At 53.0% G+C, this 27,069-nt stretch overlaps 1 protein-coding gene across 2 annotated transcripts; it reads right to left on the bottom strand.

Annotated features, from left to right (window-relative positions):
* Positions 1-488: 488 nt before the first annotated feature.
* Positions 489-27,069, bottom strand: cdk20 (cyclin dependent kinase 20). 2 transcript variants are annotated; one of them, XM_085978805.1, is made up of 8 exons: positions 26,921-27,067; positions 25,850-25,963; positions 22,216-22,404; positions 18,824-18,945; positions 15,423-15,485; positions 8,290-8,413; positions 3,850-4,005; positions 489-852 (listed from the first exon to the last, which is right to left on the bottom strand). In XM_085978805.1, the coding sequence occupies exons 1-8, from the start codon at positions 26,993-26,995 to the stop codon at positions 664-666; spliced, it is 1,032 nt and encodes a 343-aa protein (XP_085834931.1). In that variant the 5' UTR covers positions 26,996-27,067; the 3' UTR covers positions 489-663. The 2 variants fall into 2 exon arrangements, with proteins under 2 accessions (XP_085834931.1, XP_085834932.1); XM_085978806.1 differs by lacking the exon at positions 22,216-22,404 and having other exon boundaries at positions 26,921-27,069.

Raw genomic sequence — 27,069 nt, 5'->3', positions numbered from 1 at the left:
AGAATAGCAGCCCCTGTGTATATTACAGGGAATAGCAGCCCGTGTATCTTATAGGGAATAGCAGCGCCTGTGTATATTATAGCGAATAGCAGCCCCTGTATATATTATAGAGAATAGCAGCCCCTGTGTATATTATAGAGAATAGCAGCCCCTGTGTATATTATAGAGAATAGCAGCCCCTGTGTATATTATAGAGAATAGCAGCCCCTGTGTATATTATAGAGAATAGCAGCCCCTGTGTATATTATAGAGAATAGCAGCCCCTGTGTATATTATAGAGAATAGCAGCCCCTGTGTATATTATAGAGAATAGCAGCCCCTGTGTATATTATAGAGAATAGCAGCCCCTGTGTATATTATAGAGAATAGCAGCCCCTGTGGATATTATAGGGAATAGCAGCCCCTGTGTCTATTATAGAGAATAGCAGATACTGTTATTTCTGGGGAATAGCAGCCCCTGTGTATATTATCGAGAACAGCAGACACTGTTATTTCTGGGGAATAGCAGCCCCTGTGTATATTACAGAACACCGTATGTATAAAGACGAACAGCACGCCATGTCTCTGTTTATGTCGAATCGTTACACGTTATCTCCAGTTCGTTGCTCATTGCCATGGTCCTGGGCTGAGGACTCAGTGAAGGCTCGAGCCTCGCCTGCCCCTTCACCAGACCCTGACGTGCTGAGAGATGAGGTCTGGGTCGATGACCGACTCCTCGATGGGCTGGTCGATGTGGAATTCGTACTGGTGCTGGAGCCGCTGCTGGGTCTTCTTGGCGCCCCACTGGGGTATCGGCAGCTCAGAGTGGTGGGCCGGCAGCGGCTCTTTAAAGAAGTACGGGTGCAGTAGGGCCTGCGGGGGGGGAGAGGACACCAATGAGGCTCTGGTCGTGTTCCACCGGCCCGCTCCCTTCCTGCCCGGGAGGTGCCGCTGTGCCGCACGGCGTTCCGCGGGCACCGGTCCCACACCCGAGAGGCGTGAGCTCGGACGGCGAGTCTTAGCAATCACGGCAGCCCAGATCGATCCTGCCCTCATCCGTCATCTGCACACAGACACTTCCCAGGCTTCTGGTCTCCCCCTCCCCGCAACTGGAAACATCTTCTCAACGTCTACCCTGTCGAAACCCTTTCATCATTTTAAAGACTTCTCTCAGGTCACCCCTCAACCTTTGCTTTTCTAGAGAAAAGAGCCCCTGCCTGCTCAGTCTTTCCTGATAGTTATAACCTCTCAGTTCTGGTATCATCCTTGTCAATCTTATTTGCACCTTCTCCAGTGCCTCTATATCCTTTATATAATATGGAGACCAGAACTGTGCACAGTGCTCCAAGTGTGGTCTAACCAAGGTATATGGAGACCAGAACTGTGCACAGTGCTCCAAGTGTGGTCTAACCAAGGTATATGGAGACCAGAACTGTGCACAGTGCTCCAAGTGTGGTCTAACCAAGGTATATGGAGACCAGAACTGTGCACAGTGCTCCAAGTGTGGTCTAACCAAGGTATATGGAGACCAGAACTGTGCACAGTGCTCCAAGTGTGGTCTAACCAAGGTATATGGAGACCAGAACTGGGCACAGTGCTCCAAGTGTGGTCTAACCAAGGTATATGGAGACCAGAACTGTGCACAGTGCTCCAAGTGTGGTCTAACCAAGGTATATGGAGACCCGAACTGTGCACAGTGCTCCAAGTGTGGTCTAACCAAGGTATATGGAGACCAGAATGGTGCACAGTGCTCCAAGTGTGGTCTAACCAAGGTATATGGAGACCAGAACTGTGCACAGTGCTCCAAGTGTGGTCTAACCAAGGTATATGGAGACCAGAACTGTGCACAGTGCTCCAAGTGTGGTCTAACCAGGGTATATGGAGACCAGAACTGTGCACAGTGCTCAAAGTGTGGTCTAACCAAGGTATATGGAGACCAGAATGGTGCACAGTGCTCCAAGTGTGGTCTAACCAAGGTATGTGGAGACCAGAACTGTGCACAGTGCTCCAAGTGTGGTCTAACCAAAGTATATGGAGACCAGAACTGTGCACTGTGCTCCAAGTGTGGTCTAACCAAGGTATATGGAGACCAGAACTGTGCACAGTGCTCCAAGTGTGGTCTAACCAAGGTATATGGAGACCAGAATGGTGCACAATGCTCCAAGTGTGGTCTAACCAAGGTATATGGAGACCAGAACTGTGCACAGTGCTCCAAGTGTGGTCTAACCAAGGTATATGGAGACCAGAACTGTGCACAGTGCTCCAAGTGTGGTCTAACCAAGGTATGTGGAGACCAGAACTGTGCACAGTGCTCCAAGTGTGGTCTAACCAAGGTATACGGAGACCAGAACTGTGCACAGTGCTCCAAGTGTGGTCTAACCCAGGTATGTGGAGACCAGAACTGTGCACGGTGCTCCAAGTGTGGTCTAACCAAGGTATGTGGAGACCAGAACTGTGCACAGTGCTCCAAGTGTGGTCTAACCAAGGTATACGGAGACCAGAACTGTGCACAGTGCTCCAAGTGTGGTCTAACCCAGGTATATGGAGACCAGAACTGTGCACAGTGCTCCAAGTGTGGTCTAACCAAGGTATATGGAGACCAGAACTGTGCACAGTGCTCCAAGTGTGGTCTAACCCAGGTATGTGGAGACCAGAACTGTGCACAGTGCTCCAAGTGTGGTCTAACCCAGGTATATGGAGACTGGAACTGTGCACAGTGCTCCAAGTGTGGTCTAACCAAGGTAGGTGGAGACCAGAACTGTGCACGGTGCTCCAAGTGTGGTCTAACCCTGGTATATGGAGACCAGAACTGTGCACAGTGCTCCAAGTGTGGTCTAACCAAGGTATATGGAGACCAGAACTGTGCACAGTGCTCCAAGTGTGGTCTAACCAAAGTATATGGAGACCAGAACTGTGCACAGTGCTCCAAGTGTGGTCTAACCAAGGTATATGGAGACCAGAATGGTGCACAATGCTCCAAGTGTGGTCTAACCAAGGTATATGGAGACCAGAACTGTGCACAGTGCTCCAAGTGTGGTCTAACCAAGGTATATGGAGACCAGAACTGTGCACAGTGCTGCAAGTGTGGTCTAACCAAGGTATGTGGAGACCAGAACTGTGCACAATGCTCCAAGTGTGGTCTAACCAAGGTATGTGGAGACCAGAACTGTGCACAGTGCTCCAAGTGTGGTCTAACCAAGGTATACGGAGACCAGAACTGTGCACAGTGCTCCAAGTGTGGTCTAACCCAGGTATGTGGAGACCAGAACTGTGCACAGTGCTCCAAGTGTGGTCTAACCAAGGTATACGGAGACCAGAACTGTGCACGGTGCTCCAAGTGTGGTCTAACCAAGGTATGTGGAGACCAGAACTGTGCACAGTGCTCCAAGTGTGGTCTAACCAAGGTATGTGGAGACCAGAACTGTGCACAGTGTTCCAAGTGTGGTCTAACCCAGGTATATGGAGACTGGAACTGTGCACAGTGCTCCAAGTGTGGTCTAACCAAGGTAGGTGGAGACCAGAACTGTGCACGGTGCTCCAAGTGTGGTCTAACCAAGGTATATGGAGACCAGAACTGTGCACAGTACTCCAAGTGTGGTCTAACCAAGCTTCGATACAAGTTTAACAAAACTTCCCTGCTTTTCAATTCTATCCCTCTAGAAATGAGCCCCAGTGCTTGGTTTGCTTTTTTTAAATGGCCTTATTAACCTGTGTCGCTCCTTTTAGTGATTTGTGTATCCGTACCCCTGGATCCCTAACGGTAACAAATGTTTTTTCCGTCCCTGCACGTTTCTCTTGCGTTACGGGAGACCAAAGAACGCCCGTGAACACCACGCGGTTCGACGCGGGGGGGATCGGGTTTGTGCTCACCTCGGCCGCGCTGATCCTCTGCTTGGACGGGTAGACGAGGAAATGTTTGAGCAGGTCCACTGCCTCCGGCGACGCATCGGGCACGACCTGCTCCAACGGGATGGGCGGGTTCTCCTTGAAGGTGATCTTGTTGTAATCTGGAAGCTCCGTGATTTCCTGCAGAGGAGCGGGGAGAGGGGGAGGAACGGAGAAGCCGCCGGTTAGGGAAGGGTGGGAGAGGACCGCGTGGGACCTTTGGGCCCCGTCACCATTAAACATTAAACCGAGGCCCCCGTCTGCCCTCACAGGTGGATGTAAAAGATCCCACGGCCACTATTGGAAGAAGAGCGGGGCGGGGGGAGTTCTCCCCGGTGTCCCGGGCCCAATATTTATCCCTCAACCAACATCACTAACAACAGATGCAACATATCCAAGTTTGCCGACGATACAAAGATGGGAGGGAAAGCAGTGAGTGAGGAGGGCATAAAAAACCTGCAAAAGGACATAGACAGGCTAAGTGAGTGGGCAGAAATTTGGCAGATGCAATATAATGTTGGAAAGTGTGAGGTTATGCACTTTGGCAGAAAAAATCAAGGAGCAAGTTATTATCTAAATGGAGAGAAACTGCAAAGTGCGACAGTACAAAGGGATCTGGGGGTCCTGGTGCATGAAACACAAAAAGTTAGTATGCAGGTGCAGCAGGTGATCAGGAAGGCCAATGGAATCTTGGCTTTTATTGCGAGGGGGATGGAGTATAAAAACAGGGAAGTCTTGCTGCAGTTATACAGGGTATTGGTGAGGCCACACCTGGAATACTGCGTGCAGTTTTGGTTTCCATATTTAAGAAAAGCTATACTTGCTCTCGAGGCGGTTCAGAGAAGGTTCACTCGGTTGATTCCGGAGATGAGGGGGTTGACGTATGAGGAAAGGTTGAGTAGGTTGGGCCTCTACTCATTGGAGTTCAGAAGAATGAGAGGCGATCTTATCGAAACATATAAGATTGTGAGGGGGCTTGATCGGGTGGATGCGGGGAGGGTGTTTCCACTGATGGGTGAGACTAGAACTAGGGGGCATAATCTAAGAATAAGGGGCTGCGCTTTCAAAACTGAGATGAGGAGAAACTTCCTCACTCAGAGGGTAGTAAATCTATGGAATTTGCTACCCCAGAGAGCTGTAGAAGCTGCAACATTAAATAAATTTAAAACAGAGATAGACAGTTTCCTAGCAGATAAGGGAATTAGGGGTTACGGGGAGAGGGCAGGGAAGTGGACGTGAGTCTAGATTCGGATCAGCCATGATCCTATTGAATGGCGGAGCAGGCCCGAGGGGCCGTATGGCCTACTCCTGCTCCTACTTCTTATTATGTTCTTATCTGGTCATTTATCACATTGCTGTTTGTGGGAGCTTGCTGTGCGAAAATTGGCGGCCGCGTTTCCTACATTACAACAGTGACTACTCTTCAAAAGTACTTTATTGGCTGTAAAGCGCTTTAAAAACATAGAAACATAGGAGGAGTCGGCCATTCGGCCCTTCGAGCCTGCTCCGCCATTCAATCTGATCATGGCTGACGTTCTATCTCAATACCATATTCCCGCTCTCTCCCCATACCCCTTAATGCCTTTTGTGTCTAGAAATCTATCGATCTCCTTCTTCAATATATTCAGTGACTTGGCCTCCACAGTCTTCTGTGGTGGAGAATTCCACAGGTTCACCCACCCCCTGAGTGAAGACATTTCTCCTCATCTCAGTCCTAAATGTCGTAACCCGTATCCTGAGACTGTGACCCCTCGTTCTAGACCTCCCCCCCAGCCAGGGGAAACATCCTCCCTGCATCCAGTCTGTCTAGCCCTGTCAGAATTTCATATGTTTCAATGAGATCCCCTCTCATTCTTCTAAACTCTAGTGAATACAGGCCTAGTCGACCCAATCTCTCCTCATAGAGAACTGGTTGGCAGACAGGAAGCAAAGAGTTGGAATAAATGGCTCTTTTTCCGAGTGGCAGGCAGTGACTAGTGGGGTACCGCAGGGATCGGTGCTAGGACCCCAGCTATTCACAATATATATTAATGATCTAGACAAGGGAACTAGATGTAATATCTCCAAGTTTGCAGACGACACAAAGCTGGGTGGGCGTGTGTGCTGTGAGGAGGATGCAGAGAAACTCCAGGATGATTTGGACAGGTTGGGTGATTGGGCAGATGCAGTATAATGTGGATAAATGCGAGGTTATCCACTTTGGTGGCAAAAACAGGAAGGCAGATTATTATCTGAACGGCAATAGATTGGGAGAAGGGGAAGTGCAACGAGACCTGGGTGTCCTTGTGCACCAGTCGCTGAAGGTAAGCATGCAGGTGCAGCAGGTGGTTAAGAAGGCAAATGGTATGTTGGCCTTCGTAGCGAGAGGATTCGAGTACAGGAGCAAGGATGTCTTGCTGCAGTTGTACAGGGCCTTGGTGAGACCACACCTTGAGTATTGTGTGCAGTTTTGGTCGCCTTATCTGAGGAGGGATGTTCTTCCCATGGAGGGAGTGCAGCGAAGATTCACCAGACTGATACCTGGGACGGCAGGAATGACATATGAGGAGAGATTTGGTCAATTGGGCTTGTACTCGCTGGAGTTTAGAAGAATGAGAGGGGATCTCATTGAAACTTATAAAATTCTAACAGGACTAGACAGATTAGATGCAGGAAGGATGTTCCCGATGGCGGGGGAGTCCAGAACCAGGGGTCACAGTCTAAGGATAAGGGGTAAGCCATTTAGGACAGAGATGAGGAGGAATTTCTACACCCAGAGAGTGGTGAACCTGTGGAATTCTCTACCACAGAAGGCAGTTGAGGCCAATTCATTAAATATATTCAAGAAGGAGTTGGATATATTTCTTAAGGCTAAAGGGATCAAGGGATATGGGGAGAAAGCAGGGGCAGGGTACTGAGTTTTGATGATCAGCCATGATCTCGTTAAATGGCGGAGCAGGCTCGAGGGGCCGAAAGGCCGACTCCTGCTCCTATCTTCTATGTTTCTAATGTAACAGGCTCGAGGGGCTGAACGGCCTCCTCCTGTTCGTAATGTAACAGGCTCATGGGGCTGAATGGCCCCCTCCTGTTCCTGTGTAACAGGCTCGAGGGGCTGAATGGCCTCCTCCTGTTCCTAGTGTAACAGGCTCGAGGTGCTGAACGGCCTCCTCCTGTTCCTAATGTAACAGGCTCGAGGGGGCTGAACGGCCTCCTCCTGTTCCTAATGTAACAGGCTCGAGGGGCTCAACATAAGAACATAAGAAATAGGAGCAGGAGTAGGCCAATCGGCCCCTCGAGCCTGCTCCGCCATTCAATAAGATCATGGCTGATCTGATTCTAACCGCCAATCCACTATCACAGAACCATCTCCTGAATCTAACAGAATTAGACACACGAAATAGGAGCAGGATCAGGCTACACGGCCCCTGGGCCCGCTCCGCTACCCACAGGGCCATGACCGATCCGAACCTAGACTCATCTCCAAATTCCTGCCCGCTCCCCGTAACCCTTAATTCCCTTTACTTCTAGGAAACTGTCTATTTCTGTTTTAAATTTATGTAATGATGTAGCTTCTACAGCCTCCTCCTGTTCCTAATGTAACAGGCTCGAGGGGCTCAACAGCCTCCTCCTGTTCCTAATGTAACAGGCTCGAGGGGCTGAACGGCCTCCTCCTGTTCCTAATGTAACAGGCTCGAGGGGCTCAACAGCCTCCTCCTGTTCCTAATGTAACAGGCTCGAGGGGCTGAACGGCCTCCTCCTGTTCCTGTGTAACAGGCTCGAGGGGCTGAACGGCCTCCTCCTGTTCCTGTGTAACAGGCTCGAGGAGGCTGAACGGCCTCCTCCTGTTCCTGTGTAACAGGCTCGAGGGGCTGAATGGCCTCCTCCTGTTCCTGTGTAACAGGCTTGAGGGGGCTGAACGGCCTCCTCCTGTTCCCAATGTAACAGGCTCGAGGGGGCTGAACGGCCTCCTCCTGTTCCTGTGTAACAGGCTCGAGGGGCTGAATGGCCTCCTCCTGTTCCTGTGTAACAGGCTCGAGGGGGCTGAACGGCCTCCTCCTGTTCCCAATGTAACAGGCTCGAGGGGGCTGAACGGCCTCCTCCTGTTCCTGTGTAACAGGCTCGAGGGGCTGAATGGCCTCCTCCTGTTCCTGATGTAACAGGCTCGAGGGGCTGAACGGCCTCCTCTTGTTCCTAATGTAACAGGCTCGAGGGGGCTGAACGGCCTCCTCCTGTTCCTAATTTAACAGGCTCGAGGGGCTGAACGGCCTCCTCCTGTTCCTGATGTAACAGGCTCGAGGGGCTGAACGGCCTCCTCTTGTTCCTAATGTAACAGGCTCGAGGAGGCTGAACGGCCTCCTCCTGTTCCTGTGTCCCTCCACCTGTCTCGAGGGAACGTTGCCGCCAGCCCTTGAGCCAGCGGCGAGGAGGTGTCAGTGATTGTCTTACCGGCCAGATCGTCTCGTTGGGCGTGCCCAGCACCCGCAGCACGCAGCACAGCTGCTCAATGTCGTTCTCCCCGGGGAACAGCGGAGAGTTGTTCAGGAGCTCGCCGAATATGCAGCCCACGGCCCTGGAGGGAGCAAAACACAAGACGGGTTAGCAAATAGCTCAGCTGCTTCCCCCCCCCCCCCCACCCCACCCCACCGTCCCGCACCCTACTGAACGTATCGGCTCTTCCCGGGAGGGGTACGGTTCCACCGGCCGTGGCTGCCCTCCGATACTTCACCCAAGGGGCCAGATTTCCCCGTGTGCGGCTAGACAAGCTATCCGACTGCCCGGGACAGCCTAGCCAAGCTCGTCCCTACCCGGTGCCAGGGTTAAGGACATCTCCTCTGGGCTGGAAAGAAACTTGCAGTGGGAGGGGGTGGATCCAGTCGTCATGGTCCATGTTGGTACAAACGACATAGATAGGACTAGGAAGCCGGTTCTGTTAAAGGAGTATGAGCAGCTAGGGGTCAAATTAAAAAACAGAACCTCAAGGGTAATAATCTCTGGATTATTACCTGAGCCACGAGCGAATTTGGCTAGGACAAATAAAATCAGAGAGTTAAATGCGTGGCTCAAAGACTGGTGTGGGAGAAATGGGTTTTGCTTCCTGGGACACTGGCACCAGTACTGGGGCAGGAGGGAGCTGTTCCGTTGGGACGGGCTTCACTTGGCCAGTGCTGGGACTAGGGTCCTGGCGGATCATATAACTAGGGCTGTAGAGAGGGCTTTAAACTAACTAGTGGGGGGGAGGTTCCTAGAGAACAAATAATAAAAATGACAACAGAGAAGGTCATAGACTTAGGTAGCAGTGGGGAAATGAAAAACCAGAGCGTGTCAGGAAGGGGCAGAAGGTATGGAGTAAAAGGTAAAGTAATAAAAAGGGCAAAAGCAGGAACTAAGTGTCACAAAACATATTTGAAAGTTCTCTATCTGAATGCACGTAGCATTCGTAACAAAATAGATGAGTTAATGGCACAAATAGCTACATATGGGTATGATCTTGTGGCCATTACAGAAACATGGCTGCAGGGTGACAATGCCTGGGAATTAAACATACCAGGTTATTTAACGATCAGGAAGGACAGGCAGGAAGGAAGGGGAGGTGGGGTGGCTATGTTAATAAAGGAAGGAATCACTAATACAGAGAAATGATATTGGGTCAAAAGATCAGGATAATGAAACAGTTTGGGTGGAGATAAGGAATAATAAGGGGAAAAAAACACTAGTGGGCGTAGTCTATAGGCCTCCGAACAGTTGCAACTCGGTTGGACGGAGTATCAATCAGGAAATAGTTGAGGCTTGTAATAAGGGAACATCTATAATTATGGGGGATTTTAACTATCATATTAACTGGACAAATCAAATTGGGCAGGGCTGCCTTGAGGATGAGTTCATTGAGTGTATTAGAGATGGGTTTCTTGAGCAGTATGTAACTGAACCGACCAGGGGGCAAGCAACCTTAGATCTGGTCCTGTGTAACGAGACAGGATTAATTAAAAATGTCCTAGTAAAGGATCCCCTTGGAATGAGTGACCATAACATGGTTGAATTCCATGTTCAATTAGAGGGTGAGGAGGTTGTATCTCAAACAAGCGTGCTAAGCTTGAATAAAGGAGACTATGAAGGTATGAGAGCAGAATTGAGCAAAGTGGATTGGGAAAATAAATTAAAGGGTAAGACGATACATGATCAGTGGTGTACATTTAAGGAGTTATTTTACAACTTCCAAAAAAAGTATATTCCACTGAGAAGAAAAGGGTGTAAAAGAAAAGACAGCCATCCGTGGCTAAGTAAAGAAATTAAGGATAGTATTCGACTAAAAACAAGGGCATATAAGGTAGCCAAATCTAGTGGGAGGATAGAGGATTGGGAAAACTTTAAAAGACAGCAAAAAATAACAAAAAGATTGATTAGGAAAGGGAAGATAGATTATGAAAGTAAATTAGCAAAAAATATAAAAACAGATAGTAAGAGTTTTTATAGTTATATAAAAAGAAAAAGGGTGGCTAAAGTAAATGTTGGTCCCTTAGAGGATGAGACCGGGAAATTAATGGTGGGAAATATGGAGATGGCAAAAACACTGAATGAATATTTTGTATCAGTCTTTACAGTAGAGGACACCAAGAATATCCCAACACTGGACAAACAGGGGGCTACAGGGGGTGAGGAGCTTAACACGATCAAAATCACTAAGGAAGTGGTACTCGGTAAAATAATGGGACTCAAGGCGGATAAATCGCCTGGACCTGATGGCTTACATCCAAGGGTCTTGAGGGAAGTGGCGGTAGGGATTGTGGATGCATTGGTAGTAATCTTCCAAAACTCCCTGGACTCAGCAAAGGTCCCAGCAGACTGGAAAACTGCTAATGTAACACCCTTATTTAAAAAGGGCAGTAGACAGAAGGCTGGAAACTATAGACCGGTTAGCCTAACATCTGTGGTAGGTAAAATTTTGGAGTCCATTATTAAGGAGACAGTAACAGGACATTTGGAGAATCATAGTTTAATAAGACAAAGTCAGCATGGTTTTAGGAAGGGGAAGTCATGTTTGACAAATTTGCTGGAGTTCTTTGAGGAAGTAACATACAGGGTGGATAAAGGTGAACCAGTGGACGTAGTGTATTTAGACTTCCAAAAGGCATTTGACAAGGTGCCACACAAAAGATTATTGCTTAAGATAAAAAATCACGGGATTGGGGGTAATATTCTGGCATGGATAGAGGATTGGCTATCTAACAGAAGGCAGAGAGTTGGGATAAATGGTTCATTCTCAGACTGGCAATCAGTAACCAGTGGTGTTCCGCAGGGGTCAGTGCTGGGTCCCCAACTCTTTACAATCTATATTAACGATTTGGAGGAGGAGACCGAGTGTAACATATCAAAGTTTGCAGATGATACTAAGATGGGAGGGAAAGTAGTGAGAGAGGAGGACATAAAAAACCTGCAAGGGGACATAGACAGGCTAAGTAAGTGGGCAGAGACTTGGCAGATGGAATACAATACTGGAAAGTGTGAGGTTATGCACTTTGGCAGGAAAAATCGTAGAGCAAGTTATTATCTTAATGGCAAGAAACTGGAAAGTACTGAAGTACAAAGGGATCTGGGGGTCCTGGTGCACGAAACTCAAAAGGTTAGTATGCAGGTGCAGCAAGTGATTAAGAAGGCCAATGGAATGTTGGCTTTCATTGCTAGGGGGATAGAATATAAAAATAGGGAGGTATTGCTTCAGTTGTACAAGGTATTGGTGAGACCGCACCTGGAATACTGCATACAGTTTTGGTGTCCATACTTAAGAAAGGACATACTTGCTCTCGAGTCAGTACAAAGAAGGTTCACTCGGCTAATCCCGGGGATGAGGGGATGGACATATGAGGAGCGGTTGAGTAGATTGGGACTCTACTCATTGGAGTTCAGAAGAATGAGAGGCGATCTTATTGAAACATATAAGATTGTGAAGGGGTTGGATCGGGTGGATGCGGGGAGGATGTTCCCGATGATGGGTGAAACTAGAACTAGGGGGCATAGTCTTAGAATAAGGGGCTGCTCTTTCAAAACTGAGATGAGGAGGAACTACTTCACTCAGAGGGTGGTAGGTCCATGGAATATGCTGCCCCAAAAAGCTGTCGAAGCTACATCATTACATAAATTTAAAACAGAAATAGACAGTTTCCTAGAAGAAAAGGGAATTAAGGGTTACGGGGAGCGGGCAGGAATTTGGACATGAGTCTAGGTTCGGATCGGTCATGGCCCTGTGGGTAGCGGAGCGGGCCCAGGGGCCGTGTAGCCTGATCCTGCTCCTATTTCGTGTGTCTAATTCTGTTAGATTCAGGAGATGGTTCTGTGATAGTGGATTGGCGGTTAGGATCAGATCAGCCATGATCTTATTGAATGGCGGAGCAGGCTCGAGGGGCCGATTGGCCTACTCCTGCTCCTATTTCTTATGTTCTTATGTTCTTATGTCCCAATCCACTTTCCACTGGATTGTGCTCAGCTGTTTTTTTATTATTCGCTTGTGGGATGTGGGCATCGCTGGCAAGGCCGGCATTTATTGCCCATCCCTAGTCGCCCTCGAGAAGGTGGTGGTGAGCCGCCTTCTTGAACCGCTGCAGTCCCGTGTGGTGAAGGTGCTCCCACGGTGCTGTTAGGGAGGGAGTTCCAGGATTTTGACTCATAGATACATACACAGAAGATAGGAGCAGGAGTCGGCCATTCGGCCCCTCGAGCCTGCTCCGCCATTTAATGAGATCATGGCTGATCATCCAAATTCAGTACCCTGTCCCTGCCTTCTCCCCATATCCCTTGATCCCTTTAGCCTTAAGAAATATATCCAACTCCTTCTTGAATATATTTAATGAATTGGCCTCAACTGCCTTCTGTGGCAGAGAATTCCACAGGTTCACCACTCTCTGGGTGAAGAAATTCCTTCTCATCTCTGTCCTAAATGGCTTACCCCTTATCCTTAGACTGTGACCCCTGGTTCTGGACTCCCCCGCCATCAGGAACATCCTTCCTGCATCTAGTCTGTCCAGTCCTGTTAGAATTTTATAAGTTTCAATGAGATCCCCTCTCATTCTTCTAAACTCCAGCGAGTATAAGCCCAATTGACCCAATCTCTCCTCATACGTCATTCCTGCCATCCCAGGTATCAGTCTGGTGAATCTTCGCTGCACTCCCTCCACGGCAAGAACATCCTTCCTCAGATAAGGCGACCAAAACTGCACACAATACTCAAGATGTGGTCTCACCAAGGCCCTGTACAACTGCAGCAAACATCCTTGCTCCTGTACTTAAACCCTCTCGCTACGAAGGCCAACATACCATTTGCCTTCTTAACCGCCTGCTGCACCTGCATGCTTACCTTCAGCGACTGGTGCACAAGGACACCCAGGTCTCGTTGCACTTCCCCTTCTCCCAATCTATTGCCGTTCAGATAATAATCTGACCCAGCGACGATGAAGGAACGGCCGATATATTTCCAAGTGAGGATGGTGTGTGACTCGGAGGGGAACTTGGAGGTGGTGGTGTTCCCGTGCGCCTGCTGCCCTTGTCCTTCTAGGTGGAAGAGGTCGCGGGTTTGGGGGGTGCTGCCGAAGAAGCCTTGGCGAGTTGCTGCAGTGCATCTTGTAGATGGTCCACGCTGCAGCCACGGTGCGCCGGTGGTGGAGGGAGTGAATGTTTAAGGTGGTGGATGGGGTGCCGATCGAGCGGGCTGCTTTGTCCTGGATGGTGTCGAGCTTCTCGAGTGTTGTTGTAGCTGCAACTCATCCAGGCAAGTGGAGAGTATTCCATCACACTCCTGACTTGTGCCTTGTAGATGGTGGAAAGGCTTTGGGGAGTCAGGAGGTGAGACACTCACCACAGAATACCTAGCCTCTGACCTGCTCTTGTTGCCACAGTATTTATGTGGCTGGTCCAGTTAAGTTTCTGGTCAATGGTGACCCCCCAGGATGTTGATGGTGGGGGATTCAGCGATGGTAATGTCGTTGAATGTCAAGGGGCAGTGGTTAGACTCTCGCTTGTTGGAGATAGTCATTGCCTGGCACTTGTGTGGTGCGAATGTTACTTGCCACTTATCAGCCCAAGCCTGAACGTCGTCCAGGTCTTGTTGCATGCGGGCATGGACTGCTTCATTATCTGAGGAGTTGTGAATGGCGCGGGAACCCCGGCAGATTTCTTTTCCCCCCACACCTCCCAGTGGAGAGGATCAGAGGGACCTTGGAGCGCAGGTCCACAGATCCCTGAAGGTAGCAGGACAGGCGGATAAGGTGGTTAAGAAGGCATACGGAATGCTTGCCTTTATTAGCCGAGGCATAGAATATAAGAGCAGGGAGATTATGCTAGAACTGTATAAAACATCAGTTAGGTCACAGCTAGAGTACTGCGTGCAGATCTGGTCACCACATTACAGGAAGGATGTGATTGCACTAGAGAGGGTACAGAGGAGATTTCCGAGGATGTTGCCGGGACTGGGGAATTTTAGCGATGAGGGAAGATCGGAGAGGCCGGGGTTGTTTTCTCTGGAACAGAGGAGGCTGAGGGGAGATTTAATCGAGGTGTATAAAATGATGAGGGGGCCTGGATAGAGTGGATAGGAAGGACCTATTTCCCTGAGCAGAGAGGTCAATAACCAGGGGGCAGAGATTTAAAGTCATTGGGAGAAGGATTAGAGGGGAGTTGAGGAGAACTTTCTTCACCCAGAGGGTGGTGGGGGTCTGGAACTCACTGCCTGAAAGGGGGGTCGAGGCAGAAACCCTCATCACATTTAAAAAGTACTTGGATACGCACTCGAAGCGCCGTAACCCACAGGGCTACGGACCGAGAGCTGGACAGTGGGATTAGGCTGGAGTGTAGAGGGAGCTTTACTCTGTATCTAACCCGTGCTGTACCTGCCCTGGGAGTGTTTGATGGGACAGTGTAGAGGGAGCTTTATTCTGTATCTAACCCGTGCTGTACCTGCCCTGGGAGTGTTTGATGGGGACAGTGTAGAGGGAGCTTTACTCTGTATCCAACCCGTGCTGTACCTGCCCTGGGAGTGTTTGGTGGGACAGTGTAGAGGGAGCTTTACTCTGTATCTAACCCGTGCTGTACCTGCCCTGGGAGTGTTTGATGGGGACATTGTCGAGGGAGCTTTACTCTGTATCTAACCCCGTGCTGTACCTGCCCTGGGAGTGTTTGATGGGGACAGTGTAGAGGGAGCTTTACTCTGTATCTAACCCGTGCTGTACCTGCCCTGGGAGTGTTTGATGGGACAGTGTAGGGGGAGCTTTACTCTGTATCTAACCCGTGCTGTACCTGCCCTGGGAGTGTTTGATGGGGACAGTGTGGAGGGAGCTTTACTCTGTATCTAACCCGTGCTGTACCTGCCCTGGGAGTGTTTGATGGGACAGTGTAGAGGGAGCTTTACTCTGTATCTAACCCGTGCTGTACCTGTCCTGGGAGTGTTTGATGGGACAGTGTCGGGGGAGCTTTACTCTGTATCTAACCCGTGCTGTACCTGCCCTGGGAGTGTTTGATGGGGACAGTGTGGAGGGAGCTTTACTCTGTATCTAACCCGTGCTGTACTAAAATCGAAGGAAAATGACGCCTCTTACCAAATATCCACGCCTTCATCATATTTACGAGCTCCGTACAGCAGTTCTGGGGCTCGGTACCACCTGTGACAAAGAACGAAAGATGTAACTTAACAGATACCAATTACAGCGAGGTCCATGGACTCGACAGCGCCGTACAATTCAGGGAGTGCGTTTGTAATTATCATCTACCCACTGCGGACTGCTGGCTACCTTGAGTGCGCAGACCTAAAATAGCCAGGTGGATAACAGTATCTACAATACAGATTGGGTGACCGCTTTGCGGAACACCTCCATTCAGTCCCTAAGGGGGACCCCCCCCCCCCCCCCGAGCTCCCGGTGGCCTGTCACTTTAATCCACCGCTCCATTCCCACTCGGACCTCACCGTCCTCGGCCTCTTGCATTGTTCCACGGAAGCTGAGCGTAAGCTCGAGGAACAGCACCTCATCTTCCGATTAGGCACTTTACAGCCTTCCGGACTCAATATCGAGTTCAACAATTTCAGATCATAACCTCGGCCCCTATTATATTTTTACATATATTTTATCCACACGTTTGGTTTGTGCCTTTTCCTTTTTCCCTCTCTCTCCCACACGGCAGCTGTCTCTCACTCTGACAGCGCACTTCACACTTCATCTAGAGCCATTGTTTGTTTCTTTACCTGTCCTATTACCATCTCATCTTGCCTTGATTATCTCTTAATGTCTCCTCACCTCTCACTGACCTTCCCTTTTGTTCTTTCATCCCCTCCCCCATTTCCCAGCCCCCAAACTGGCCTTTTAATCTGTTTCATTTTTGTGCACCAGTCGCTGAAGGTAAGCATGCAGGTGCAGCAGGCGGTTAAGAAGGCAAATGGTATGTTGGCCTTCATAGCGAGAGGATTCGAGTACAGGAGCAAGGATGTCTTGCTGCAGTTGTACAGGGCCTTGGTGAGACCACACCTTGAGTATTGTGTGCAGTTTTGGTCGCCTTACCTGAGGAAGGATGGTCTTGGCATGGAGGGAGTGCGGCGAAGATTCACCTGGGCTTCCTGAAGGTTGTTGGAGCTGCAACAGCACTGCCCCTCCGACAGTGCGGCGCTCCCTCAGTACCGCCCCTCCGACAGTGCGGCGCTCCCTCAGTACCGCCCCTCCGACAGTGCGGCGCTCCCTCAGTACTGCCCCTCCGACAGTGCGGCGCTCCCTCAGTACCGCCCCTCCGACAGTGCGGCGCTCCCTCAGTACCGCCCCTCCGACAGTGCGGCGCTCCCTCAGTACAGTCCCTCCGACAGTGCGGCGCTCCCTCAGTACCGCCCCTCCGACAGTGCGACGCTCCCTCAGTATGGCCCCTCCGACAGTGCGGCGCTCCCTCAGTACAGTCCCTCCGACAGTGCGGCGCTCCCTCAGTACCGCCCCTCCGACAGTGCGGCGCTCCCTCAGTACCGCCCCTCCGACAGTGCGGCGCTCCCTCAGTACCGCCCCTCCGACAGTGCGGCGCTCCCTCAGTACAGTCCCTCCGGCAGTGCGGCGCTCCCTCAGTACCGCCCCTCCGACAGTGCGGCGCTCCCTCAGTACCGCCCCTCCGACCGTGCGGCGCTCCCTCAGTACCGCCCCTCCGACAGTGCGGCGCTCCCTCAGTACCGCCCCTCTGACAGTGCGGCGCTCCCTCAGTACCGCCCCTCTGACAGTGCGGCGCTCGCTCAGTACCGCCCCTCCGACAGTGCGGCGCTCCCTCAGTACCGCCCCTCCGACAGTGCGGCGCTCCCTCAGTACCGCCCCTCCGACAGTGCGGCGCTCCCTCAGTACCGCCCCTCCGACAGTGCGGCGCTCCCTCAGTACTGCCCCTCCGACAGTGCGGCGCTCCCTCAGTACCGCCCCTCCGACAGTGCGGCGCTCCCTCAGTACCGCCCCTCCGACAGTGCGGCGCTCCCTCAGTACCGCCCCTCCGACAGTGCGGCGCTCCCTCAGTACCGCCCCTCCGACAGTGCGGCGCTCCCTCAGTACTGCCCCTCCGACAGTGCGGCGCTCCCTCAGTACCGCCCCTCCGACAGTGCGGCGCTCCCTCAGTACCGCCCCTCCGACAGTGCGGCGCTCCCTCAGTACTGCCCCTCCGACAGTGCGGCGCTCCCTCAGTACCGCCCCTCCGACAGTGCGGCGCTCCCTCAGTACCGCCCCTCCGACAGTGCGGCGCTCCCTCAGTACTGCCCCTCCGACAGTGCGGCGCTCCCTCAGTACCGCCCCTCCCACAGTGCGGCGCTCCCTCAGTACTGCCCCTCCGACAGTGCGGCGCTCCCTCAGTACTGCCCCTCCGACAGTGCGGCGCTCCCTCAGTACCACCCCTCCGACAGTGCGGCGCTCCCTCAGTACCGCCCCTCCGACAGTGCGGCGCTCCCTCAGTACCGCCCCTCCGACAGTGCGGCGCTCCCTCAGTACCGCCCCTCCGACAGTGCGGCGCTCCCTCAGTACCGCCCCTCCGACAGTGCGGCGCTCCCTCAGTACCGCCCCTCCGACAGTGCGGCGCTCCCTCAGTACCGCCCCTCCGACAGTGCGGCGCTCCCTCAGTACAGTCCCTCCGACAGTGCGGCGCTCCCTCAGTACCGCCCCTCCGACAGTGCGACGCTCCCTCAGTACGGCCCCTCCGACAGTGCGGCGCTCCCTCAGTACCGCCCCTCCGACAGTGCGGCGCTCCCTCAGTACAGTCCCTCCGACAGTGCGGCGCTCCCTCAGTACCGCCCCTCCGACAGTGCGGCGCTCCCTCAGTACCGCCCCTCCGACAGTGCGGCGCTCCCTCAGTACCGCCCCTCCGACAGTGCGGCGCTCCCTCAGTACAGTCCCTCCGGCAGTGCGGCGCTCCCTCAGTACCGCCCCTCCGACAGTGCGGCGCTCCCTCAGTACCGCCCCTCCGACCGTGCGGCGCTCCCTCAGTACTGCCCCTCCGACAGTGCGGCGCTCCCTCAGTACCGCCCCTCCGACAGTGCGGCGCTCCCTCAGTACCGCCCCTCCGACAGTGCGGCGCTCCCTCAGTACCGCCCCTCCGACAGTGCGGTGCTCCCTCAGTTCTGCCCCTCCGACAGTGCGGCGCTCCCTCAGTACCGCCCCTCCGACAGTGCGGCGCTCCCTCAGTACCGCCCCTCCGACAGTGCGGCGCTCCCTCAGTACCGCCCCTCCCACAGTGCGGCGCTCCCTCAGTACTGCCCCTCCGACAGTGCGGCGCTCCCTCAGTACCGCCCCTCCGACAGTGCGGCGCTCCCTCAGCACTGCCCCTCCGACAGTGCGGCGCTCCCTCAGTGCTGCCCCTCCGACAGTGCGTAGATGGTGGAAAGGCTTTGGGGGGGTCGGGAGGTGAAACTCCCGCTCCTAATTGTTATGTTGTTAAAGCGCTTTGGGACATCCTGGGGTCATGGTTGGTGCGGTCAAAATGCAAGTCCTTTCTTTGCTCTCACCGTGTAGCCACTTGATGGCTGTAGAGTCTGTCGCCCTCGTTGGAGAAAACCCGAGCCAGGCCAAAATCCGCGATCTTCAGGTGTCCCGTGGAACTGATGAGTAGGTTGGCCGGCTTTAGGTCCTGCAAGAGGTAAGGGAGCAGATTAAAATGTCCATTGGCCTTGCGGAAAAAATTCACTCGTAAAAACAAACCACAATTTGCATTTATACATACGAACTAGGAGCAGAAGTCGACCACTCGGCCCCTCGAGCCTGCTCCGCCATTCGGCCCCCTCGAACCTGCTCCGCCATTCGGCCCCCTCGAACCTGCTCCGCCATTCGGCCCCCTCGAACCTGCTCCGCCATTCGGCCCCCTCGAACCTGCTCCGCCATTCGGCCCCCTCGAACCTGCTCCGCCATTCGGCCCCCTCGAACCTGCTCCGCCATTCGGCCCCCTCGAACCTGCTCCGCCATTTGGCCCCCTCGAGCCTGCTCCGCCATTCAGTAAGATCACGGCTGATCCGATTACTCCACATTCCCGCTTACCCCCGATAACCTTTCACCCCCTTTGCTTACCAAGAATCTATCTACCTCTGCCTTAAAAATATTCAAAGACTCTGCTTCCACCGCCCTCTGAGGAAGAGAGTTCCAAAGACTCACGACCCTCTGTGAGAAAAAAATTCTCCTCATCTCTATCTTAAATGGTCGACCCCTTATTTTTAAACATAAGAACATAAGAAATAGGAGCCAGGAGTAGGCCAATCGGCCCCTCGAGCCCGCTCCGCCATTCAATGAGATCATGGCTGATCTGATCCTAACCTCAAATCTTCTATCACTCTCCATCCCACCCGAACCCATGTGATCTCCCGGGAGAGGCGAAAAACCAGATAAAAAACCCAATGGCCAATTTGGGAGAAAAAATCTGGGAAATTCCTCTCCGACCCATCTAGGCGATCGAAACTCGTCCAGGAGATCACTCTGTCCCTATATTTTCTACAGTACTTACCTTCTGTAAAGGCGATCTCCACCCCCAGCCAGGAACAGGAATAAAACCATCTCCTGAAATCTAACACAGAGTTAGAACACAGTCGGAGCAGAACCAGGCTACACGGCCCCTGGGCCCGCTCCGTTACCCACAGGGCCATGACCATTCTGAACCTAGACTCATGTCCAATTTCCTGCCCGCTCCCCGTAACCCTTAATTCACTTTACTTCTAGGAAACTATCTATTTCTGTTTTAAATTTATTTAATGATGTAGCTTCCACAGCTTTCTGGGGCAGCAAATTCCTCTGAGTGAAGAAGTTTCTCCTCATCTTAGTTTTGAAAGAGCAGCCCCTTATTCTAAGATTATGCCCCCTAGTTCTAGTTTCACCCATCGTTGGGAACATCCTCTCCACATCCACCCTGTCCAGACCCCTCAGGATCTTGTATGATTCAATCAAGTCACCTCTTACTCTTCTAAACTCCAGCGGATTCAAGCCGAGCCTGTCCAACCTTTCCTCATAAGACAAGCCGCCCATTCCAGGTATTAGTCTAGTAAACCTTCTCTGAACTGCTTCCAACGCATTTACATCCTTCCGTAAATAAGGAGACCAATACTGTACACAGTACTCCAGATGTGGTCTCACCAATGCCCTGTATAACTGAAGCATAACCTCCCTACAGCTCCTTTAATGCAGCAAAACATCCCAAGGTACTTCAAACCGATGAAATTAGCCCCAAGTACCGTCAGAAACAGTGCAGACGCTAATCCCATTGCGAGAACTCCTTAAAGGCTAATTAATGCCCATAGTACAGGACATCAAGGCTGGAGAGAGTAATGGAGGCTCCCTGATAAACGTGCATTTCTACAGCCCCTTTCACGACCTCAGGACGTCCAAAAGCGCTTTAAACGAATTCAGTACTTTTACGAAACGCGGCAGCCAATTTGCGCACAGCAAGCTCCCACTAACAGCAATGTGATAATGACCAGATCATCTGTTTTAGTGATGTTGGTTGAGGGATAAATATCGGCCCCAGGACACCGGGGAGAACTCCCCCCCCCCCCCCCGCTCTTCTTCCAATAGTGGCCATGGGATCCTTTACGTCCACCTGAGAGAGCAGACGGGGCCTCGGTTTAACGTCTCATCCGAAAGACGGCACCTTCGACAGTGCGGCATTCCCTCGGTACCGCCCCTCCGACAGTGCGGCCTTCCCTCAGTACTGCCCCTCCGACAGTGCGGCGCTCCCTCAGTACTGCCCCTCCGACAGTGCGGCGCTCCCTCAGTACTGCCCCTCCGACAGTGCGGCGCTCCCTCAGTACTGCCCCTCCGACAGTGCGGCCTTCCCTCAGTACCGCCCCTCCGACAGTGCGGCCTTCCCTCAGTACTGCCCCTCCGACAGTGCGGCGCTCCCTCAGTACTGCCCCTCTGACAGTGAAGCGCTCCCTCAGTACTGCCCCTCCGACAGTGCGGCGCTCCCTCAGTACTGCCCCTCCGACAGTGCGGCGCTCCCTCAGTACCGCCCCTCCGACAGTGCGGCGCTCCCTCAGTACTGCCCCTCCGACAGTGCGGCCTTCCCTCAGTCATGATCTTATTGAATGGTGGAGCAGGCTCCAGGGGCCAAATGGCCAACTCCTGCTCCTAATTCACAGCCATGTAGGGGGTAACACGGGGGGGCGGGGGGGAGAACAAATAATCAGCCTGACCTCCCACCTCTGAACACCCCTGCAGTGGCCCCTGTTGGGTGTGCCAGTACGGATGTCAGCGAGGAGGACAGGGTCGAGTTACACCTTATCTGAGGAAGGATGTTCTTGCCATGGAGGGAGTGCAGCGAAGATTCACCAGACTGATACCTGGGATGGCAGGAATGACGTATGAGGAGAGACTTGGTCGATTGGGCTTATACTCGCTGGAGTTTAGAAGAATGAGAGGGGATCTCATTGAAACTTATAAAATTCTAACAGGACTAGACAGACTAGATGCAGGAAGGATGTTCCCGATGGCGGGGGAGTCCAGAACCAGGGGTCACAGTCTAAGGATAAGGGGTAAGCCATTTAGGACAGAGATGAGGAGGAATTTCTTCACCCAGAGAGCGGTGAACCTGTGGAATTCTCTACCACAGAAGGCAGTTGAGGCCAATTCATTAAATATATTCAAGAAGGAGTTGGATATATTTCTTAAGGCTAAAGGGATCAAGGGATATGGGGAGAAGGCAGGGACAGGGCACTGAATTTGGATGATCAGCCATGATCTCATTGAATGGTGGAGCAGGCTCAAGGGGCCGAATGGCCGACTCCTGCTCCTATCTTCTATGTTTCTATGTGATGCCTCCCAGTGTCGAATGGCCTACCGAAATCCACTGCTTCGTGCCTTCGGAGAGAGGAGAACTGAAATGAAAGCAGCGAAGCCGGGACGTGTGAGAGCTCCTTACCCGGTGCATGATGGAGTTCTCGTGACAGAACGCCACCCCCTTCAGCAGCATCATCATATACCCTTTGACCTGCGACTCGGTGAGGGGCCGATCAGAGTTGCGGATCACCTCCGACAGGTCGGAGAGCATGTACTCGAACACCAGCACGAAGCCCGTCCCATGCGGGAAGACATCCTTCAGCTTCACCACCTGGGGCAGGAGAGGAGACAGCAACTCGTGAGAAATCTGAACGCCATCATTTATCCAGCCGCCCTCAACATGCTAAAAACGTCCCAAGGCGCTTCACAAGGGCGTAAATCAGACAAAACATTCACACCGAGCCACAAAAAGAGCTATTAGGGACTGGTGAACAAACACTACAGGGGCGATTTTGTGACTGGGGGCGCTTTGGAGGAGGGACTGCTGCTTCGCACCTCATCGACTTGCGGCCAACCCACGCTATTTTCCCTTTATTGACCTTGTGAAGCCCGCCCAGCGGGCATAGCAGGCCAATTAAGGGAAAGCCGGTTGCAGAGCACGTCAACGTATGACGTTTCATCTGTCAAAAATTTTTGACAGATGAATTGTCATCGTTTGACAGCTCTGTGAAGTATGATTTGGACAGGTTGGGTGATTGGGCAGATGCATGGCAGATGCAGTATAATGTGGATAAATGCGAGGTTATCCACTTTGGTGGCAAAAACAGGAAGGCAGATTATTATCTGAATGGCAATAGATTGGGAGAAGGGGAAGTGCAACGAGACCTGGGTGTCCTTGTGCACCAGTCGCTGAAGGTAAGCATGCAGGTGCAGCAGGCGGTTAAGGCGGCAAATGGTATGTTGGCCTTCGCAGCGAGAGGATTCGAGTACAGGTACAAGGATGTCTTGCTGCAGTTGTACAGGGCCTTGGTGAGACCACACCTTGAGTATTGTGTGCAGTTTTGGTCGCCTTATCTGAGGAAGGATGTTCTTGCCATGGAGGGAGTGCAGCGAAGATTCACCAGGCTGATACCTGGGATGGCAGGAATGACGTATGAGGAGAGTTTGGGTCGATTGGGCTTATACTCGCTGGAGTTTAGAAGAATGAGAGGGGATCTCATTGAAACTTATAAAATTCTAACAGGACTAGACAGACTAGATGCAGGAAGGATGTTCCCGATGGCGGGGGAGTCCAGAACCAGGGGTCACAGTCTAAGGATAAGGGGTAAGCCATTTAGGACAGAGATGAGGAGGAATTTCTTCACCCAGAGAGTGGTGAACCTGTGGAATTCTCTACCACACAAGGCAGTTGATGCCAATTCATTAAATATATTCAAGAAAGAGTTGGCTATATTTCTTAAGGCTAAAGGGATCAAGGGATATGGGGAGAAAGCAGGGACAGGGTACTGAATTTGGATGATCAGCCATGATCTCATTAAATGGCGGTGCAGGCTCAAGGGGCCGAATGGCCGACTCCTGCTCCTATCTTCTATGTTTCTATGTTTCAAACACTTGACATTCTCTGCAGTTTGATGAGGTCTTGCATACAAGACCTCCTCAACCTTCTTTCTTTTACAGAGCTGAGATGGTTATTGCATCTGAGAATGCAACAGCCATCTCTCATCGGCAACACGGAGGTCCGAGAGTCTCCGCATACACTCCGAACTGAAGCCTGCAGGAAGAAACAAAGGCAAGTACACTTTTAAAAACACTTGCCACTCACCTCAGTTACTCACCTCTACACTCTTGCACCCATCACTTACCTTCACACCGCACATTTGCAAACCCCCCCGACCCCCGTAGACCCTGTACTCGCCTCGCTAAGCTGGCGGGTTTTGGAGCCTTCGGGAAGCCCACACTTGAGGGCAAAAAGGGGATAATCCTATTTTCTGCCGGTTAACGACCTGTTAACAGGCAGTTAATAGGCTTTAATCCCTTCCTGCCTCCAAGGAGACGGGACCCGACGCGGGACGGCTATCGGCCTCCCAGCAAGATGGCATTTTCCCGGCAGTCCCACCTCCCCAGGGCTGGCAAAATCGCCCCCTTAGTCAAAGAGGTCGGTTTTAAGGAGCGTCTTAAAGGAGGAGAGAGAGGCGGAGAGGTTTAGGGAGGAGATTCCAGAGCTCGGGGCCCAGGCGGCTGAAGGCACGGCCGCCAATGGAGGAGCGCAGAGATCTCGGAGGGTTCTGGAGCTGGAGGGGGTTACAGAGATTGGGAGGGGGCGAGGAGGCCACGGAGAGATCTGAAAACAAGAATGAGAATATTCATGTTGCAGGACCGGGAGCCAATGTAGGCCAGTGAGCACAAGGGGCTCTCGATTCTCACTCAGGCCAACATCCCCAGCATCGAAGCTCTGACCACGCTCGATCAGCTCCGATGGACGGGTCACATTGTCCGCATGCCCGATACGAGACTCCCAAAACAAGCGCTCTACTCGGAGCTCCGGCACGGCAAGAGAGCCCCAGGCGGGCAGAGGAAACGCTTCAAGGACACCCTCAAAGCCTCCTTGAAAACGTGTAACATCCCCCACCGACACCTGGGAATCCCTGGCCCAAGACCGCAAAGTGGAGGAGAAGCATCCGGGAAGGCGCCGAACACCTCGAGTCTCTTCGCCGGGAGCAAGCGGAAGCCAAGCGCAGGCAGCGCAAGGAGCGCACGTCAACCCAAGCACCCCACCCACCGTCTGCCCCACTTGTGACAGCGACTGTAGGTCCCGCATTGGGCTCATCAGTCACCCCGAGAACTCATTTATAGTGTGGAAGCAAGTCATCCTCGGTTCCGAGGGACTGCCTAAGAAGAAGAGGAACAGGAGGAGGCCATTCGGCCCCTCCAGCCTGTTCCGCCATTCAATGAGATCATGGCTGATCTGCGACCTAACGCCATATACCCGCCATTGGCCCATATCCCTTAATACTTTAGGTTAACAAAAATTTCGAATTTGAAAAAAAAATCCCCACTGTCTGCTGGCAAAATACGGCATCGCACTTCCATTCCTACAATTGTACAGGGCCTTGGCGAGACACCTGGAGTACTGGGCACAGTTCTGGTCTCCTTATCTGAGGAAGGATATACTTGCCTTGGAGGCGGTGCGACGAAGGTTCACTAGATTGATTCCTGGGGTGAGAGGGCTGTCCTATGAGGACAGATTGAGTAGATTGGGCCGATACTCTCTGGAGTTTAGAAGAATGAGAGGTGATCTCATTGAAACATATAAGATTCTGAGGGGGATTGACAGGGTAGATGCTGAGAGGCTGTTTCCCCCCTGGCTGGAGAGTCTCGAACCAGGGGTCAAAGTCTCAGGATAAGGGGTCGGCCATTCAGGACTGAGATGAGGAGGAATTTCTTCACTCAGAGGGCGGTGAATCTTTGGAATTCTCTGCCCCAGAGGGCTGTGGAGGCTCAGTCGTTGAGTCTATTCAAGGCTGAGATCGAGAGATTTTTGGACTCTCGGGGAATCGAGGGATATGGGGATCGGGCGGGAGAGTGGAGTTGAGGTCGATGATCAGCCATGATCTTACTGAATGGCGAAGCAGGCTCGAGGGGACGAATGGCCAACTCCTGCTCCTAATTCTTACGTTCTTATTCAGGTGTACAGGTGGAGTGCAGTGCGTGACACATCCCACCGCCTGGTCTCTGCCCGTTTGTTGTCACTGTGAGCGGGCGGGCGGTGAACTCACGTGCTGATTGTCCTCGATCTCCTGCAGAGCTTTGATCTCCCGCAGCGCCTGGTTGGGAATTCCGTCCTCCAGCTTCCGTAGAGCCACCTTCTTCAGGGCGACTGTCTCCCCCGTCTGTGGAGAAAGAGGAGGAATGTGAGTGGCGGCAGAGGGGCAGCACTGAGGGAGCGCCGCACTGTCGGAGGGGCGGTACCGAGGGAGCGCCGCACTATCTGAGGGGCAGTGCTGAGGGAGCGCCGCACTGTCGGAGGGGCAGTACTGAGGGAGCGCCGCACTATCTGAGGGGCAGTGCTGAGGGAGCACCGCACTATCTGAGGGGCAGTACTGAGGGAGTGCCGCACTGTCGGAGGGGCAGTACTGAGGGAGCGCCGCACTATCTGAGGGGCAGTGCGGAGGGAGCGCCGCACTGTCGGAGGGGCAGTACTGAGGGAGCGCCGCACTGTCGGAGGGGCAGTACCGAGGGAGCGCCGCACTGTCGGAGGGGCGGTACTGAGGGAGCGCCGCACTGTCGGAGGGGCCGCCCTGTCGGAGGTGCCGCACTGTCGGAGGGGCGGTACTGAGGGAGCGCCGCACTGTCGGAGGGACGGTACTGAGGGAGCGCCGCACTGTCGGAGGGGCGGTACTGAGGGAGCGCCGCACTGTCGGAGGGGCGGTACTGAGGGAGCGCCGCACTGTCGTAGGGGCGGTACTGAGGGAGCGCCGCACTGTCGGAGGGGCGGTACTGAGGGAGCGCCGCACTGTCGGAGGGGCGGTACTGAGGGAGCGCCGCACTGTCGGAGGGGCGGTACTGAGGGAGCGCCGCACTGTCGTAGGGGCGGTACTGAGGGAGCGCCGCACTGTCGGAGGGGCGGTACTGAGGGAGCGCCGCACTGTCGGAGGGGCGGTACTGAGGGAGCGCCGCACTGTCGGAGGGGCGGTACTGAGGGAGCGCCGCACTGTCGGAGGGGCGGTACTGAGGGAGCGCCGCACTGTCGGAGGGGCGGTACTGAGGGAGCGCCGCACTGTCGTTGGGGCGGTACTGAGGGAGCGCCGCACTGTGGGAGAGGCCGGGATTCTGTGCCTCTCGCCCACCTCGATGTGTTTGGCTTTGAAAACGATGCCGTGCGCCCCCTCCCCGATCCGCCCCAGGATGCTGTATTGCTCCATTTCTCCCTCGCGCCCGGGAAAGCCTGAGTCGCTAGGCCGCGCGGATGGGCGCCATGGCAACGGGGCGGGAGTAG

Source organism: Somniosus microcephalus, unplaced genomic scaffold (assembly GCF_052327205.1).
Source record: "Somniosus microcephalus isolate GS21.2 unplaced genomic scaffold, FLI_Smic_1.0 unresolved_chr7, whole genome shotgun sequence".
In the NCBI taxonomy this organism is placed as follows: domain Eukaryota; kingdom Metazoa; phylum Chordata; class Chondrichthyes; order Squaliformes; family Somniosidae; genus Somniosus; species Somniosus microcephalus.
This window is presented reverse-complemented; position numbering and strand designations above follow the sequence as displayed.

Coding starts and splice junctions, on each gene's coding strand:
- cdk20 (XM_085978805.1), bottom strand. CDS start 26,995: ATGGAGCAATACAGCATCCTGGGGCGGATCGGGGAGGGGGCGCACGGC. Junction 22,405..25,849: donor AGATCGAGGACAATCAGCAC/GTGAGTTCACCG, acceptor CTCCTGCCCCAG/GTGGTGAAGCTGAAGGATGT. Junction 8,414..15,422: donor GATGAAGGCGTGGATATTTG/GTAAGAGGCGTC, acceptor TGCTCCCTCCAG/GGCCGTGGGCTGCATATTCG.